Source organism: Plasmodium vivax, chromosome 14, assembly GCF_000002415.2.
Source record: "Plasmodium vivax chromosome 14, whole genome shotgun sequence".
NCBI lineage: Eukaryota > Apicomplexa > Aconoidasida > Haemosporida > Plasmodiidae > Plasmodium > Plasmodium vivax.
In genome coordinates this window covers 793,776-811,328 of record NC_009919.1, presented here as the reverse complement: position 1 = coordinate 811,328, position 17,553 = coordinate 793,776, and the positions used below count along the sequence as shown (strand labels likewise).

At 44.6% G+C, this 17,553-nt stretch overlaps 7 protein-coding genes across 7 annotated transcripts, besides 14 other annotated features; 4 read left to right on the top strand and 3 right to left on the bottom strand.

The window, feature by feature from the left end:
• Positions 1-1,332: 1,332 nt before the first annotated feature.
• PVX_122715 (hypothetical protein, conserved) lies at positions 1,333-4,005 on the top strand (the record flags this gene model as incomplete). Its single annotated transcript, XM_001617056.1, has 1 exon — positions 1,333-4,005. One exon carries the CDS (start codon positions 1,333-1,335, stop codon positions 4,003-4,005), a length of 2,673 nt encoding a protein of 890 aa, XP_001617106.1.
• Positions 2,505-2,526: a microsatellite.
• Positions 4,006-4,401: 396 nt separating the features above from the next.
• Positions 4,402-6,076, bottom strand: PVX_122710 (40S ribosomal protein S15, putative). Its single transcript, XM_001617055.1, has 2 exons — positions 5,738-6,076; positions 4,402-5,209 (listed from the first exon to the last, which is right to left on the bottom strand). Exons 1-2 carry the CDS (start codon positions 5,738-5,740, stop codon positions 4,775-4,777), a joined length of 438 nt encoding a protein of 145 aa, XP_001617105.1. The 5' UTR covers positions 5,741-6,076; the 3' UTR covers positions 4,402-4,774.
• A 1,340-nt stretch (positions 6,077-7,416) lies between these two features.
• PVX_122705 (hypothetical protein, conserved) lies at positions 7,417-7,899 on the top strand (the record flags this gene model as incomplete). Its single annotated transcript, XM_001617054.1, has 1 exon — positions 7,417-7,899. The coding sequence occupies one exon, from the start codon at positions 7,417-7,419 to the stop codon at positions 7,897-7,899; it is 483 nt and encodes a 160-aa protein (XP_001617104.1).
• Positions 7,900-8,476: 577 nt separating this feature from the next.
• PVX_122700 (hypothetical protein, conserved) lies at positions 8,477-11,084 on the bottom strand (the record flags this gene model as incomplete). The annotated part of the gene is made up of 7 exons (XM_001617053.1): positions 8,477-8,560; positions 8,683-8,744; positions 8,860-8,980; positions 9,113-9,188; positions 9,333-9,374; positions 9,505-9,636; positions 9,853-11,084. The coding sequence occupies 7 exons, from the start codon at positions 11,082-11,084 to the stop codon at positions 8,477-8,479; spliced, it is 1,749 nt and encodes a 582-aa protein (XP_001617103.1).
• Positions 8,750-8,892: a microsatellite.
• Positions 9,309-9,374: a microsatellite.
• Positions 9,407-9,445: a microsatellite.
• Positions 9,498-9,570: a microsatellite.
• Positions 9,621-9,659: a microsatellite.
• Positions 9,689-9,777: a microsatellite.
• Positions 10,952-11,000: a microsatellite.
• A 326-nt stretch (positions 11,085-11,410) lies between the features above and the next one.
• Positions 11,411-12,640, top strand: PVX_122695 (hypothetical protein, conserved). Its single transcript, XM_001617052.1, has 2 exons — positions 11,411-11,581; positions 11,883-12,640. Exon 2 carries the CDS (start codon positions 11,884-11,886, stop codon positions 12,151-12,153), a length of 270 nt encoding a protein of 89 aa, XP_001617102.1. The 5' UTR covers positions 11,411-11,581; position 11,883; the 3' UTR covers positions 12,154-12,640.
• A 307-nt stretch (positions 12,641-12,947) lies between these two features.
• Positions 12,948-13,003: a microsatellite.
• Positions 13,004-13,094: 91 nt separating this feature from the next.
• Positions 13,095-14,237, bottom strand: PVX_122690 (hypothetical protein, conserved; the record flags this gene model as incomplete). The annotated part of the gene is made up of 1 exon (XM_001617051.1): positions 13,095-14,237. The coding sequence occupies exon 1, from the start codon at positions 13,722-13,724 to the stop codon at positions 13,095-13,097; it is 630 nt and encodes a 209-aa protein (XP_001617101.1). The 5' UTR covers positions 13,725-14,237.
• Positions 13,247-13,289: a microsatellite.
• Positions 14,232-14,264: a microsatellite.
• A 441-nt stretch (positions 14,265-14,705) lies between these two features.
• PVX_122685 (hypothetical protein, conserved) lies at positions 14,706-17,267 on the top strand (the record flags this gene model as incomplete). The annotated part of the gene is made up of 5 exons (XM_001617050.1): positions 14,706-15,664; positions 15,822-15,872; positions 16,005-16,079; positions 16,231-16,303; positions 16,606-17,267. Exons 1-5 carry the CDS (start codon positions 15,650-15,652, stop codon positions 17,265-17,267), a joined length of 876 nt encoding a protein of 291 aa, XP_001617100.1. The 5' UTR covers positions 14,706-15,649.
• Positions 14,725-14,755: a microsatellite.
• Positions 15,465-15,561: a microsatellite.
• Positions 16,329-16,355: a microsatellite.
• Positions 17,268-17,553: the final 286 nt, after the last annotated feature.

Sequence of the window (17,553 nt, the reverse complement as noted above, 5' to 3'; positions counted from 1 at the left end):
GTGTCTCCCCTTTTGCTCCACTTTGCGTTTGCTTCCCGCGCGAAAAGTTAGCTCTCCCGTTTTTCTTAAAATGGGGGTTAAAGAATTCGCGAACTTTGGTCGGGGAGGCGGCGGGCCGTTTTATTTCCCCCATTTTTCGTTCCATTTCTCCCCCATATTTCTTTGCTCATCATTTGCCCCATATTTAAGATTTATACTTTAGAATACTTTAACCACCCACCCGTTTGCCGCTCCACCGGGGCCATTCCCCCTAGCGCTGCCGCCCACCCCTCATTGATCCAGCCAAGCTTCCACCCCTTTGCGAAACTCACAAGTGTTACTTTAAATTATGTGCATATGATACTCGTACGGGGCGGGTGGCAGCGCCACCGTGGTGGTGACGTCTGTATGGACATATGCGCGAATTTTTTTTTTTTTTTTTAAAACGCATTTTAATCACTGAAACGGGTTTAATCTGTTTCGTTCACATGATACGTGGTAGGAGGGGGTGGAAGTTTTACGGTGCATTGGCACGGGTTTAGGCGAATGGAGAGCCGCTGTTGGGGGCACAACGGAGGGAGCAGCAGTTGGCTTTGCGGGGACATTAAGGAGAAGGAACACCTTTTGGGAAGGCCGACCAACAGGGAGTTTCCCCCCGTTGGGGTATCACCTAATCAACCAATTTTCTCCTCTTCACCGATTCCCATCTCGGGAACGTGAATTTGTTACACTGGCGAGGCGCTTTTAAAGCAGAGACCATTTTGCTTCACCAAAAGGGGAAAAAAAAAAAGCTGCTCGTAGGAGGCACAGCAGTATGGCTAATTCGCCATGCTATATATGTAAAGCATGAACAACGTAAATACGTACGTAAGTATGCATGTATTCATGTATGTATTTTTTTTTTTTTTTTTTTTTCCTTCCCTGCGGGCATTTTCCCATCTCCCACGCCTGGGCACAGCGTAGCAAGCCTACCCCGAGGTGGCACTTTTCACCAACCAGCGTTCATCTGATAGTCACCATTCATCTGCGTATATGGGGAGAGCGCGCCGCATAACATGCAAATCTGCATGTGACGCTGGGAAAAATTGGCCGCACGGCGCCGTCAATTATTGGGGTAGTTGGGGATGCAGATATATACTGCAGTGTCACCCATTTGCGTAAAAAAAATACGCTAAAAGGAAATACAAATTTTTATTTTTTTTTTTTTCCATTTTGTTAATCATTTATTCGTTTGGAAGTTCCCTCTTTTGGCATTCTGTTTGAGATTTTTTTTTCCACGTTATACGTAGCGTATAATGCCTCTTTAGGGTCTGCAAAAAGGCTGAAAAAAAAAGTCCGCAAAAAGTGCGCAAAATGAGAAAAGCCGCCGCGGAGAATAACCCGAGCGCATCTGCCGCAAGTGACATTTGCGCCTTGTTCACCGCGCTACAAAGTGCCAAGAGCAAGAAGGCCATTCTGACCAGCCTGACCAAGTTGTTCCTCCTGCTGTACAATGAACGGATGAAGAGGAAGCTGCTGTATGGCTCAATTGAGGAGACGCGCTGCAGTGGTGACGAAGAGGACAACGCGAGTTTGAGAAGGATCTTCAAAAATGATTTGATTATACTGGAGGGGGAGAAGAAGGAATACACAAAGTATGAGCACTGGCTGAACGAGTGTTATGGTAAATTTTTAAATATGCTCTTTGAGTTGCTTAGCCATAGTGATGAAGTTCTCGTAACGAAGAGTTTGTCCCTTCTGTTTGGTAGTCTCCAATTTGAGGCCAAAATATATGACAAAATAGCTAGCGAAAAGGAAGTGCAGAGCAGTTTGAAGAAAGCCTTTCCCATTAAACTCTTTAGAAAAATAATCTTCGAGCTGTTGAAAATTGACCAAATTAGCATCAGCACGATAAAATATATTTGCAAAGTGTACCTGTGCTTTTACTACGATTTGAACTATTTCTTTTTGTCCATCTTGAAATCGTTTTGCATTTTGAGGAAGGGCCTGCGGGATGAGAAGTTCTACGGAGAGGGGGGTGCGGGCAGCCAGGGGGGACGCAATGGAGAATGCGCCCCGGAAGATAAAGCATCACGAGGAGATAAAGACATGCTGAGGGACAACCCCAACACAAACCTCCTCATATTCAGCATTTTAATTAACTCCATCAAACCGGAAAAGAAAATTAAAGACACCCACATTAGGAGGAAAGATTACCTGAAGAGGGGCAGAATTGACGAATTGTTCTTCAACCTATATGACGAGGAGTTGAAGGGATTCGCGAAAAGGAAGAGGAGACGCATCTCCCGAAGGAAGGAGGAGGAGAAAATGCCATACGACAAGGCCGAAATGAAGAAAACGTTTCATGACTGCGATACAGATGACAGCATTGTACATTCTTCTGGAGAAGAATCAGACGGTGCGTCTTCCCCCGAGGGGGACAGCAGTACGGGTGAAAGCGACACTGCACATGGTGGCAACTTTCTACGGAACGCTAACCTAATGCATCATGCAAATTTCAGTGACGAAGATTTTGACGTCGATCAGGTGGAAGACTATATCATTAGTCCAAAGAGGAAGAAAAAAATAAAAGTGAAATTGAAAAATAGAAAGCAAAATTTATTTATAAGTGAAAATGTAGATAAACGGATTTACGCCAGATTGTATGCAAGCTGTTGGTTTTACTTTATAACCTCCTTTAACCACAGCCATTCGATGGTTCTCCAGCTGTTGCACTCAATTCCGCTGTTTGTATTTCCATACACGAACAATCCGTTTTACCTTATCGATTTTTTTAACTACTCCTTTTACTCCTCCCCGGGGTTGTACACATCGCTGGCTGCGCTTCCAGGCATGTTTCACATCCTGACGGAGCTGAACGTTGGGGATTTGCTGCAGGGGGGGGGAGAAGCGGCGAAATTGGAGGGCACCGACAGGTTTAGTGGAGAGGGAAGAAGCGATGTGGGGAGAAGCGAGGAGGGGCGAAGCGAGCAGGGAGGAAGCGAGCAGGGAGGAAGCGATGTAGAGGGCGAAGAAAACGGAAAAGGTGAAGAGCCAAGCGAACAGGGAACTACCCCCCAACAAAACCGCCCAGAGGAAGGGGCGAACAAGTTGAACGATAACATGTACACGGACTACTACAAGAGGCTGTTCGAGCTGATAACGCCAGCGAGCTTCTACTACGCAGACACGAGCTTCTTAAAGATAATCCACGCATCTATAAAAAACCAAATGATCCCACTGCACTACGTCATATCCTTTTTGAAGAAGCTTCTGCGAGTAGCCTGCCTGACCTCCTACAACGTGTCTATTAACATCCTCAGCGTGGTGTACGACTCGATGAGTTACTTCCAGAGCGAGTTAAAAGACGCCATGTCCCTTTCCGCCTCCGTTTTTTTGAACCTAGAAATTAAGAAGGACTTATTTTGCTACGAAGATTTGGGCAAAAATTTTGAGAAAAAAAAAATCGTCCAAATGTTGGGGGGCAACAGTAAAGCGTTGCGCGGTGGAGGTGGCAATGCGGATGGGAGTGTCGATGGCAGTGAAGATGACAATGAAGAGGGGAAGAACCCAGATGACCACCAAATCGCGGCACCCAACGGGCAAGACACCCCCCTGTGTGCGGAACTGCCCCTAACGGAGAAGGACATCACCCCGCTGCAAACCACCGCTGCAACGCCGCAACTCAGTTCGACCAAAAAGCTGTTCAGCCTGCAGGAGTGCCTGCCAAACAAGTACCAAATAAACGTGAATAACCTGAAGAAGAAGGAGCTGTACATGGCCAACCACATATTTTACGAAATAATTTTGCTGAACAACCATTTGTGCGAGAATTTGAAGCAGTACTCGAATGTGTATCACTACAGCTTCGGCAGCGATTCGTTTGCGAAGCCGCAGACCTTTTACACGAACCCGAGCAAGTTCAATTTGCAGATGGAGAGTTCTCTTTTTGGCTTGCTAAAGAATTTTTTGAGCTTTAAAAAGAGGAGAGAGGCGGATATATTGCCTTCGGTGGAGCGGAAGGCGTTTTCGACGGTCTTCCTGTGAACCCGCGCAGGGGTTACGATTACACTTACGTTTGGGTTTTATTCGTTTATTTATTTTTCTTTTTTTTTTGTTTGCCTTTTTGCAAATCGTACCATTCGTGGGTATGCGGCGAATGGGGAAAATGCCCACCGCCAAGTGCGCCACTCCCGTAAAATGTATCTCCCCAAATGGGGGTGCCGCAGCGGACACACACGCCGCACGCAAAGTAGCGCCCCATTTGTGTGCATTTTTTTGTACATTCTTTGTGGAAGTTTTTCTTTTTTTTTACAAATGGCAACATCGAAGATATGTGAACTCCTACGATATTTTTCCACCTTAAAAGCTGCGCTGAACTGCTCTACGTTGCGCTTGAGCGGAGAAGAAGAATACTTCTTTTTTTTTTTTTCTTTTTTTTTTTTAAATTCTTACGATACAGATTTGCGTTTAAAATGCAAGTTGGGGAGCTTCTACCAATTTGATAATGAAAAAAAAAAAAAAAGATCTAGTACATGAAAGAGAAGAAGCATTTTTCACGCACGCACGTTTGTTTGTTTGTTTGTTCGTTCTCACTTGGTTTTTCCATCTCTGTTCAGATTCCGCTAACCGACGCAGTGCGCGCGTTCGTCGCTTTGCAGTTCCAGCCCCTCTGTTGTAGCGGCGTGGAGTGCCTCCAACGCAGGCACGTGCGCACACACGCGTATGCGTATATATGTACATATGTACGCACGTATGTATGTATATACCCAAACGCCGCATACATGCGTGTTCTTCTCCCCCTGGGCCAGGGCGCTCACTTCAGCGGGATGAAACGGGACGAGTGAGTAGCACCGATACCGGGCTTTCCATGTCTCGTGTGCTTATACGTAATGGAAAATTCGCCCAAGTAGTAGCCAATCATTTCTGGTTTTATTTCCACGTTGTTATACTGTTTGCCATTATGCACAGCGACAATGGAGCCAACCATCTCGGGAATGATCGTCATGTTCCTCAAGTGAGTTGGGATGGCTCTTGGCTTCTCTCCAACCTCACATTCTTTTTTTGCTTTTCTGAGTTTTTTCAAAAGAGACTTTTCTTTTTTGCTTATTCCTCTTTTGAACTTTCTTCTCTGCCTGGCTCGGAAAAGTTTAACCAATTCGTCTTGGCTCAAGTCCAGTAGCTTGTCGAGCTCCACACCTCTGTAGTGGAACGTTCTGAATGTTCTTTTCTTGGGTTTGTTTGCGTCTTCCTGTAAAAGGAGGGGGGGACGTGCGCACGTGTGCAGGTGGTGGTGATGATGATAGCGGTGATGATGGCGGTGGTAGGGGATAATCATAGATGCGCAGGTGAACCATGTGTAATTGCTCGCTAATCCTCTCAGGTGGATATTCACTCGCGGGGGCGAACAGGGTGGCAAAAAGTGGAGGGTCCTGTTCCCCTTCATGCACTTCGGCCCCTTCGCCCCTTTGAACGACAAAAAATGCGAAACAGAAGAGGTGCGCTACTCCTCCGTAAGCAAATGGTGAGTGAATACACGAGTGGCTTTCTCTCCGCATGCCGCGCAAGGCCATGCAGCGCATCCCACTCATACGTATGCTTTCGCCAAACGAGGCGCCTACTCAAAAATGTTTACGCCCACTGCGGTTCAAAAGAGTTTTCGTGCAAATGCGCTCAGCCATTCGTGCATACAATTCTGTCACAGTGTTGCAGTGTTGCAGCGAAGAAACGGGAATGCGAGCGGTCAGTGGGGCATATGCGTAGGTATGGAAATGCGTACCATGATTGCCAAGGGAGGTTTAAAGCAGGGAGTTCTTTAGCAAATCCGTAGGGGTGAAATGTAGTTTAAATGAAAGCGGCACCTTCGGGCTTTCTTTCTTCCTTCCTTTGGTGTTTAGCCTTTTGTGCTTAACCTTTTGCGTAAATTTCGCTGAACTCAAAGGGGAACAGTTCAATTGGAGGTGAAAAATTGTCACGTAAATTTTTTACTTATTCTTAAAAAGTGGTTAAAAAAAAAAAAATAAAATAACTCGCAAACGTTTGTCGTGTTGCAATTTGTGCGATTGCATTTTTTTATTTTTCGTAGCCGCAGAGGGATGCGCAATTTAAGCTGTGCTGTGCGACATATGTACATATATATTTATATGCATACGTTTTCATGACCCCTGTCGTGTTGGCACAACGCATATGTATTGCTTACGTAACACTTCCCCTTCCCGCTTGGGCCATTTTTCTCGCCTACTAAAGGCGGCCATTTCTCACCGACCAAATTGGTATCCTTTTTCCGTCAGCAGGAAGTGCAGCTCTCTTCCCCTGCGCGGGCTGAATGCACTTTAAGCTCTTTTTCAGAGGGGGTTTCTCGAAGCTAAAGCGAAGCGGTGAGAATCCACCAACAACACAAAATGGAAAAATAAAGTATCGCCGCCGCAACCGCCCACCTGGGGGTAGTGCATATAAACCATAGCGACAAGAAAGCGTCGTTTTATGTTTGCATCAACTACGCGCATATAATTGATAAAATGCACTGGCGTGGTAGGCAAAAAAAAAAAAAAAAAAAAAAATATATGTATACCATATATGCGTATAGAAAATGCACGTATATACTGTTTGCATACGAAAAGCCCACTCCCGCTTCATTTGTCGCAGCTGCAATGGTTGAAAAAATTTTCTCGTCATTTTAACCACATATTATATGCCTATTTTTCCCACAACGCGCACTATTTTTTATACGTATATATTTATTTGCAGCAAAGGGGGATCCCAGGGAAATATTTTCGGCCATCCAAAAGTATCTCCATTTTTGCAGCGCAACAACGCGTCTGTTATGTACGTTCCGCAGAATAGCGTGAGAAAAAAAAATTCCCAGAAAAAGTTGAAGCAAAAGAGGGAGAAAAAATAGGCATTTCCCACAAGGATGAACGGAAAAAAAAATATATATATAAATGAGCTATCCATATAGGTACTACGCAATTGAAGCAGCTCATCATCTTTAAGTGGAGGCGACAGAAACTTTCAAATTTAAATTCGTACGATGCGGATTTAAGTATCCTTTTTTGTTTTCCCCCCTGTATGCCTTCCTCATTTCGGCCATTTAGGCGAAGTTTACGTTAAGCATGCATATTATACGCTTGTGGTGGAAAAGAAGAGCCTTAGTAAACCAAATTTTTATGTAGTTTGTTAAGAAGGGGGGGGAAAAAAAAAAGAACGAAATGAATCTTCATTTGGGGGGAGAATACCATGTGAAATGAAAAAGGCTGGCCAACTTCTCCCAAACATTGTCACAACGCGCAAAGGAGATTCACAAAAGTGTCTTTTTTTTCCCCCAATTTGATACATACAAAAGTGCACCAAAAATAATATTCCATTTTTTGGCATTCAAATTAACAACGAAAGGGAGATCGCCGGAAGACCCCATTTTACCTTCATACGCAAAAGTCAAGTCTGCAAATACCCCCCAAAATGAAGAAAAACATTTTGGAAAACGCAGAAAAAACGAATGATGCTGCAAAGGACATGACGCAAAGTGCAGACCATGGTGAGGAAAAAGAAAATATGGTATCTCTGAGAGGATTTAATCTGTCGTATAGGGAAAAATTGGAGAACTTAAAGACAATTAAAAATATTGACAATAATAAAAAAATTATAAAACTCGTTTTGGAGGATGTCGATTTGGATCCCAAAGTGATTATGCAGCATGTGGTCAACATGTTAAAAGAAAAAACGACGTTATACACAATTGTTGAAATAAATAAGGAGAAGTACAAAGTGAAGTACAGCGAAGTGACCCCCGATGATTATATTTTATTTACAGAAAATGTTCGCAATATAGCCAATTGCAAATATGCGTATATTGGCATTTTGAAAGTTGCGAAGTATACCAAGAGATGCACGTTTGATGAAAAATCTTTCCAGGCGTGGCAGAACATCCCCATGGAGTTTTGAGTACCGCAGAGTACGCATACATGGGTAAGTGTACGTTTCCGTTTTTTTTTTTTTTTTTTTTTCTGTTTGCCGCGCGTCGCAGTTACTGTCATGCGCAACTCGCAATGTGCATCCTCCTTTTTTTTGTTTCAACCCCAGGTTTATCGTGCCTTCGGGGGTTTTATTTGGTTCTCCCCACATTACGTATGTTATGCTACACAGTGTGCATTTTTTTCTTTCCCTGTGCTACTATCCCAAAGTGTCACTTTTTTAAAATGTTCATTCGCCATTTTGAAAAAAAAAAAAAAAAAAAACGTGAATATGTTTTGGTAATTTGTATGTCCTGCCACACACACTTGCGTACATTTGCCACACCGCATGTACCACATCGTTTGATAAAATTAAAAAGAATATTTACTCAAAAAGAAATTGACTGAGCGAGGCCGATCGGTTAAGCGCATCAGTTGGTTGCTCATTCGGATTTTTAAAGAATTACTCACTTGCGCATGCCGCGTGAGGGAGGCAGCAAAGGAAAAAAAAAAAAAGTGCTTTACCTTTTGAACGAAAAAGAAGATGATTATGCTCCCCCGTTCGCTACCTAATCTATGACGTACGAGTCGGGTAGGTAGAGCACATAGTTGTCATCACTGAGGTTTGCCTCGTCTTCCTTATTAGCGTTATCCTGATGGGGATGAAAAAAAAAAAAATAAATAAATAAAATAAACGCACCATTACGTCGATAGTGAAACAATTTTATGGCTGAAGGCCACAGATATGAAAATACAAAAGCAACAGTTTGGTTACGTCTGACAGGGGGAACTTCACGTCTATTTGGAAGCCATCTTCCAGCCCCAGTTCCTCATTATCTGTTATGGGAGGGAGAGAAAGGGTATAGCGGCAGGCACAGCAACAGGTGCGACATAAAAGTTGGGTAACTTTTCACCGCCACGCAAAAGGCAAATTCCCTTTCGTCAAAAGTACCAAATGTAAGGCCCTTATCGCATAAATCCCCGTCGAAGTACATTTTGATGTTTTCTATTTTGTCCTTGGGTAGCTTGAACGAGTGTCCCAGGCGGGCGGCCAAATCGCCGAAGGTTTTGTTCTGCGTGGGGTAAGCGAGATTGGGGAATACATCAGCCGCGCAGACGATGATGGGAAAATATGTGCTACATACACACTACGCGTGGAGTGCATTAACACATGTGCGTGCTCGTGTGCGCCGCCCTGTGGGTACCTTGTTGATTAGAACATTGTCCAGGCTTTTGTTTTTGATTACCCTCCCGTCAGTTCCGATGATCTTCACTTTTAGCCTACGCAAGGGGGGTTCACGGTTGGGCGGTTTAGCTGTTGAGCGGTGGGCGGTTGAGCGGTGGGCGGTTGAGCGGTGGGCGGTTGAGCGGTTGGGAGGTTATACAGCTGTGCGCTTTGCCCTTCCGCTTGCATCTCTTCCTTACCTTATCTTCTCCGTTTCGCACAACTTCTGGAAGGTAAAATTGCTGCAAAGGAGGTGGCAACAAAAAAAAAAGGGGTGAAGGCCGACTGCCAAAGAAGTTTGCAACGAGTAGGAAAGCATAGACAATGAGAAAAAAATGAAAGCGAAATGTGTGCTGCCTCCATTTGTGCTACTTTTCCCGCTTTAGGAACTCCCTATTTTTTTTAAGAAAGTTGTTGAAGTGGTCAGAGTGGTTGAACTTTCCTTTGTCTTCTTTTTCGGAGCTGGAGATTCTTCCCAGCTGATGTATAATTTTGTCTATTGCGCTGAGAAATGGGGAGGTAGATGAGGGTATAAAAATGTTGGTTTCCCCCTGGTTGCCATACACTCTGGTGAGCAGTCCGCACACCAGCAATAGTTCATCTGGGAAGGTACCTTTTTTTTGTTGCCATCTTTACATATACAGGAGGGTCCCACTCATTTGGGACTCCTTTTCATGGGGCTCTTTTTTTTTTTTTTTTTTTTTTCCATACTACACTTACTAGTTTATCTCATCAGAATCGAAGTGCTTCCTCTTCAACACATCGCCGCTGTGCATTTGCACGAGCTGACTTCCCTTCCTGTTCGTTTCATTCTTAACGGATGGAAGGAACTTACAATTTTTGTAGCTGAATAGTGAGGCATCTAGTTCATACTTATTTGCATCAACAGGGTTGTAATTCTTTTTATGTGTAAGTCTGCAAATTTTTTTTAAATTATACATTTTTTTTTTTCCATTTATGGTGTTTACAAAGACGGGGTAGGCTTTCCGTTTGTCCTTTTCAGCGAACCTGAAATAGATGTAGTTGTAGAAGGGGGATTCGTTTGCGGCGTCGCGTTCGAGCTGCCAGTTGTGCTTGTCTGCGTTCCTTTTTTGGTTACACGGTTGATTGTTTTTCTCGCTCTCCTTCTCCCTCTCCTTCGCCGCCTCCTTCCCCCCTGCGGCTTCCCCCGCGCATTGGCTTCGCAACCTTTTGTCCTCCTTCAACAAACTGGAGTAGTAGAACAGATCGTCGTAATCGTCGCTGTACCAGCTGAATGAACTGGACGAGCAGTCACTACAGGGATACAACTTATGATTTACAAAAGCGTGGTCATGATATTTATGCCTTACGTACGCTTCCCTGTTGCTTCTAACCCGTTTAGCCTTCTCACTTTTCACAAAACTGTGTAGCGAAACGACGCTCGAGCTTGAGCAGGAGAGCTCGCTCAAGTCGTCCCCTCCTTGGAGAGTCCCACCTGTCAGCCCATTCTTCCGATCACTAGCGAAATTGTAGCTACTAAACGTTTTGCAAAATTTGTCATTGTTTATGATTATCGCATTGCCTTCCGCTGTGTACCCTGCGATGGTTTTCTTCTTCATTTTCTGCAGACTGGATTTGTTTTTTTCGTATTCTTCGAAAAAGTTGTCCCTCCTCGCCGTCTTTTGGCAGCGTTCCTCAGGGGGGAAGTTCTCCCCATTTTGGCTAGTTTCCCCAGTGCGGGTTTTTCCCCCTTTTGCCCTTTCCACCTCGCTCAGATTTTTATAAAACGCAATTTTGTCCTCAATGCTGGTTAGTATCTTATCGTAGTTTTTGTACACCTCCCTGGGTTCTCCCCCCGTTTGTTCCCTCCCTCCTGTTTCTCCTTTGCCCCCCTTCTCTGTGCCTTTAAATTTGCCCCTAATATACTCCCTGGACATTTCAAGTTCTGACAGAACAAGCCCCACCAGGTCGTTCTCCGTCTCGTCCTCCATTTGGTTTTCTTTCCAATTTTCTTGCGGTGCGTGCGTGTGGGTGGTACACCTGTGTGGTCGCGCGCGCCTCTTCGTTTAAACGTTTATGTTTGTGTTTGTGTTTGCCTTTCTGTTGCATGTTTTTTTTCTACTTCTCTGCTTTTCTGCTTCTCCGTTTTTTTTTTTTTTTTTTTTTTTTTTTTCCGCCGCGCCAACAACGAATATCTAATTTCCGCGAAATTCCAAAGTTCTGTCCCGCTGAGCGTTACATTCTTTCGGAAGCCCCCCTTCGCAATTTCGCCTCTGTGCCATTCTTTGTTGGTGAGTTTATTCAGGTGAATTCCCAAGGGGTGATTACAAATAGGAGGCACTCACAATTTTGCAAAAAAAAAAAACCAAAAAAAACTGGGAAGGAAGGCCATATGTACTTCCAAACAAAAGGAACAACTGAAGAAGCGAAGAAGAACTGAAGATCCACCAGGAGGGGCACATCTCTTTTTCGCGTTTTACGCACCTGAGTAAGTTACTTCCGCATGCACATGTGTACAGAGGCCAGTACTTGTGTAAATACCTCGAGCGGTGTGAATACGACTGAGTGGGTGACTTTGCAAGTGGGGGCTGCTTTAAAGGCTGAAAATGCCCACGAAGTTGTGCCCATGTACGATCGTGTGAAAGCTTAACCGTCTGCATGATGCGTCTGTTGCGCCTTTTTTCCGCGCACGGAAGGGGCACATTGCGGAAGGAGCACCGCGCCGAAGAGGTAACCCCCCCGACCCCTTTGCATCGCCACTCATTTTGGTCCCTTTCTCCTCGCAGAAGGATGGGTTTCTTTTACAGCGGGTACCACAAGCCGAGTGGCAAGAACATAAAAGACAGGAGAGCCCAAATATTTTACGTTTTGGGGTTGTTCATGCTACCCAACATCGTAACCTACGCAGGGAGCAACTACCACGTGTTGAATTTCTTCATTGACACCTTTAAGCCGATTGAGGTGCCCAGGGAAGTGGACTTTGCAATTATTAAAAAGATATACCATGATAAGAAGCCCACCTCCAAGAGCGCAGATTATGATGAGAATACCAACGTGTAGGGGGGGGCAGCGGAACCATCAGCGGAACTGTAAATGCTAATCTCATTTGCTAGTGGAGATAGCCCCCTCCCCCTGCTCCTAAGTAGCCAAGTGAGGAGCTAAGAGACAATCGAGTTGTGTCCTCCGCTTTGCACACCGTTGTGTTTTTTTTTTCGTTCATCACATCGATGTGTGTGCTAAAAAAGGGAAGAGACGTGATGCTCCCCAGCAGAAATGGGAGAATACATGCAGCGCAATATGGGAGCAGCTGTCATATGCGGACTAGCGTGACGGTAGCAGAACGTTGCCCATAAGCGGACCGCTCTACAATGTAACTCCCCCCTCCGTACCGGGACCCCGCGTACTTTGCTCCTTCCATACGCACTCTGTGATTGCTGCGCGGTGAGGGGAGTTAAAAATGAATGTAACTCCATCGAGCGTGCGAACATGTTAAGATTTGAGCCAGACAGGAGCGCATGCACAGGTGGGTCCATGCGTAACTGAGTATACGGCCGACTTAAATGGGAAGAAAAAAAAAACCGTATTGATAATTACATGTAATTAAAAATTGTCAAAATTAAAAAAAAGGCATAAAACTACTTCAGTTCCTGCATGAAGGAAGGCTGCGCAAAAAAAGAAAAGAGAAAAAAGGAAAAACGCATGAATGCACGGATAACACATATGGGCGGATAAATGATCGGGTAGGTGGACGGATGGTTGCACGAAGGAATTAGCAACTGATTGGTTTGATAACTGATTAGCTGACTGTGTAACTGCTTCGATAAATAGGCGAAGCGAAAAAAGGGGGAAAAAAAAAAACAAGTTGGCACTACAACGCATCGTTCGCGTTAAACATATTAAAAATGGAATTGCTAAACATTTGCGCTCGCAAAAAAAAAAAAAAAAAAAAAAAAAAAGTAGCATGCATACGTATTTATATATGCCCCGCTTCTTGAGTATGCCTATGTCTTGTAGCATATTTTTTTTTGTGTGCATTTTCGAGCAGGCTGTATTCGCGTAGATGGCGCCCTCTCTCGTTTGTCTGCCTTCTTCCTCTCTCTGCCTTTTCCAATGGTCTTCTTGGTTTTCTCCCCAGTGGAGTTATTCTCCCCCGCTTTGTTCTGTTTAACGTGCCCATTAATATCCTCAAGTGTGGCAGTAGTAGTATCATTCGTTGTGGTATCGTTCGTTGCGGTGGTGGCATTGCTATTGGGGATGGCCGTTAGGAAAATACTCTTATTTGAAGATGACATATCTGGGGATTGCTTAAGTGATGGCATGAAGCCACCTCCATCGAACATGCCACCTTTACCTTCATTTGCATTTTCACTATGTTTGGTATCCTCTGTTGAATTTGTGGCATGTGCTTCAACATTTGTGTCTGTATTAATGGAGGAGTTCTCGTCGTTTTCTTTTTTTTTTTTTTTTTCACTATCGGTTAGGTTATCACAATCGGTTTCATTCCCATTGTTCATTATGTTTCCGTTTGTCTTACCATCTTCGTGGCTCCTCTTTTGCATACAGCACGCACATTCTGTGGCCTCCTCCGTGTTAACCACTAGGCAGGAATTACATCTCCACGTTTTTTCCATTCTCTTTTTTGGAAGCGGTCAACGGGGAAAATGCGTAAAATGTAAGGCGGGAGGGGGGCGTACAGTCAGGGCAGGAACGCAAGACCGGCGAAAAAACGAGTTGTAAAAAAGGGGAAAAATGTAATGCTGAAAAAATCTCTATCTCCAGGGTGGGTTGAAAAGGTAAATATTTTTTCCCTTTTTCGCACTTCGTTTTTTTCGTGCTTTTCGTGTTATTCAGGTTTTCCCTCCCTTTTCCTGACCTCTGTTGCTTCAAAGGGGGGTAATCTGCTTTACTGCGCGAAGGGTTTTGCGTAGGGATAAATATAATTGCATCAAATCGTCCTGTTTTTTTTATTTTTTTCCCTTTTGGTATGTAAAAAAAAACAAAAACGGCTTCAATTGTAAACAGAGATTTTTGCAAATTTGTTTTTAACTTTATAGCATTTTAACTTTTTTTTTTTTTTTTTCCGCTTTGTGGTGGGTATCAAATAGGGAATTTTCTCTTCCTTCCTCCTTCCTGCCTGCCTGCCTGTTTTTTTTTTTTTTTTTTTCCGTCGAGTTGTATACCTTTTGCTTCCCCTCAGCCGCAGGGTTACTTTTGCTTTAAGCGCAGGCTTGCCTTGGTCGTATGCGTCACGCAGTTTATGCCGTAACCTCCTCGCCTCTTCGGTGTAAAGCCTTTTCGCTCAGCTGCAGAGTAAGCCTTTTCACTCCGGTTCAGTGTAAAGCCTGTTTTTACTCCGTTTCAGTGTAAAGCCTTTCACGCCACTTTAGCATAATCCTTTTCTCAGCGTATACGTAACGTTTAATCGAGGCAAATTTTTACATAATTTTTTCCCCCCTCCTGTTTGATATGAACAAATGGGAAGTTATCGCCAATGTGCTGGATTTACGCATTTTACAGGAAAAAAAAAAAAAAAATACGTCATCAGGAGTTAATGCCATAACGTTATGACATTGGGGGAAGGACTGTTTTTTTTTTTTTTTTTTTTTTTTTTTGCTACACCCCTACATGCTGTTCGATTATATAAAAATGAAATAACCTCCTCGTGGAAGAATTTCCATGAACGTTAAATTTCTCATAAAAGAAGCGCTCCAGTTCGTTCGCTTAGGGTTGGTTATGTGAAGAGGGAGAAGGGCATATTTATTTACTTATTTATTTACTTATTTTTTTTTTTTCCTTTTCCCACTCTGCATTATTCCGATTGTGTAAAGTCCGACGTGGCGTGTGTCACCTGTTCGTCATACCGATGAAACGTATGCGAGTGCCCCCAACCCGTGTACTTCCTTTTATTTCTAATTGGGTGGAGCCTTTTTCTAAGGGGCTAAGGTGAACGGGCGCGTCGATTTTTCGAGTCCGCATGTGCTCGTTTTCCCCCCACGTCAAGCAAAAATGCGTGCAAGGCAAGTGAACAAAATAGCTGTTTGAAAATGTGAATTTTTGCAAAAGTGCCAAATTGTGAAAGTCCCGTTCTGTTCCGCAGTTCTCACTCGGTGCTCCGGGGTCTGTACTCCCTAGGTGGCACTCCCCAGGTGGCACTCCCCAGGTAGTATTCCCACCTCAGGCGCAAGCACAAACGTGCAGAAATAATTTTCCCCAATTTTGCACGTTGCATGTGCTGGGGAAGAACCCCCCCTTCGGATACGCCTTTCATTTTGCATTTACCTCCGTAAGAGAGGAGACAACCCCTCCGCTGCAACTACGCTACAACTACGCCGCGCCCTGATCTGCATTTAAGGGACGTCCAACTGGGTAGCTGCGCGGGGAACCCAACTGCTGGCACAAGCACACCCGTGCATGCGTAGGGGAAAGAAGCGACCAGGTGCAATCGCGCGGAGAAGCAGCACGGATAATACGCGCATAGGTACGCACGTTTGTGTGCAACCCGTTCGGCAATCTGATTAAGCCACCTGATTAACCCGCCCATCCCCCACCGCACCAAATGGATTACTCGGAGGTATGAGCACACAAACGGGAAGAAGTGACCCCCCCTAGGGTGTCCACGTGAAAAAGAAGCATCTGTAGTTTTTCACATTTGCACATTTGCTAACTCATTTGTGTGTACTTATTTTCCCAACTTAAAATTCCCTTTTTCGCCTTTTGCCCCCTTCAAGGTAGACGAGGATGACGAGGATTTATACGAAGGGTTAGAGGCCGACAATTTGGTAAGGCCCTCGAGTGGCGTGCCGAAGGAGGGAAGCAATTTACTTCGAGCAGCCACACTTTATTCCATTTCGCTTCGCTTTGCTTTGCTTCGTTTTACGTGACCACATTTTACTCCCCCCCCGAACGAACAGCTGCAGGGATCGTACGAAAAAAGAATCGAAGAAAAAAAAAAGGAAGTCGAAAGGGCGCCCGTCAAGCCGAAAGAGGTGGGCGTTTAAGACGAGCCCAAATTGGGGTCCCCCCAAAAGGAGCATTTCTTCTGCGCGCAGGAGTCAACCTGTGGGGGGGAAAAAGGATTTCCCACTTGACTGATCCCCCCATTTGACCGCTTCCCCCTTCCCCCTTCCCGCGTTGCAGCAATTCTTTGAAAAGTCGAGAAAAAATTTATACAAAAAGTTAAGCGGCGCCAAGGCGGTGTACACCAAAAAGGGTACTACACACATTTTTAAAAACGGCAGGATAGAATGTGCGCACAAGGGGAGGAGGGCTCCATGGGAAGTGTATGCGCGTCGATCGTGGTGCTCCTCCCCCCCCCTGCATGCGCAGCAACGATGAAAGAGGCACGCACAGAGTGGCCTCGACGTTTTCTGCGTGATTTATTGTTTGTTGAGTTGGAAGCGTTTGTTCTGTTTGTTGCGTTTGCTTCGTGCGAAGCGATCGAAGCGATCGATTTGTGGCACGCGCCTCCCACGTATAATCCCCCCCCCCCCCCACAAACACCATTTCGCACAGAACCCTGCTTGTTCCTCGGAGCCCCCCAATTGAACGAAGACGCAGAGGAGGAAGACCAAAAAGTCGAATTCTTATTGCTAGTCAATCTGTTGTACTTCATAAATGATGTGGTGATAAAAAATTGTTGTGACCAAATTGGGAAAGTGAAAAGAGTCGTCATCCTGGAGGATGACAAGCACGGGAAATCCCTGGGGATCTGTTTGGTAGAATTTTACAGTATAGATTCGTCCCAAAATTACGTAGCTTTTTTGAAAGAGAAGCTCAAAGCAGATGTGCGGAAGGTAAGTATCGACGTAGAGGAACAAATAAAAGCTGATGAGCTGTACAACTATGGAGGGTATATAAATAGCCACACGGTAGAATTAATCAAAAGAGATAACTTGGATGTTTTGCAGTGCACGGAGAATATCCATGACGCTTTAAGTAAATCACTAAACTTGAATAAGCACCCCATCTTCAGTTGGTTTAACACCAGCATGAAAGATGTCCTCAGTACGTACGTACAGTCAGAATTAAAAAAAAAAAAAAAAAACGCCATCATAAATAATGACTACATGGATCGCAAAAACGAAAGCGACTCCGATTCTGGAAGTGACATATCCGCGCACATCATAGATTACGTTTCGAAAAAGAACAAGTTCCTTTCGCACGGCAAGTCATAGGGGTGTACGTGCCGGGGGGAGGCGCGTCTGCATTATTTATTTATTTATTTTTTTTTTTTTTTTTTTTTTTTTTTGTCATGTGTGAGAAGAAAAAAGGAAAAAAAAAGAGGGGAACAACACCGGCTATAAGCGCATACGTACAACACCTGCTACAAGCATATACGTACAACACCCGCTATAAATTCATACATGCAACACCTCATTCGTTCGCGCGCGCGTTGGGTACCGCTCCCACCGCGTGGCTACTCTTCAAATCGCGCCTGCCCTGTTCTGTTGGCTGCCCCCC

Coding starts and splice junctions, on each gene's coding strand:
- PVX_122695 (XM_001617052.1), top strand. CDS start 11,884: ATGGGTTTCTTTTACAGCGGGTACCACAAGCCGAGTGGCAAGAACATA.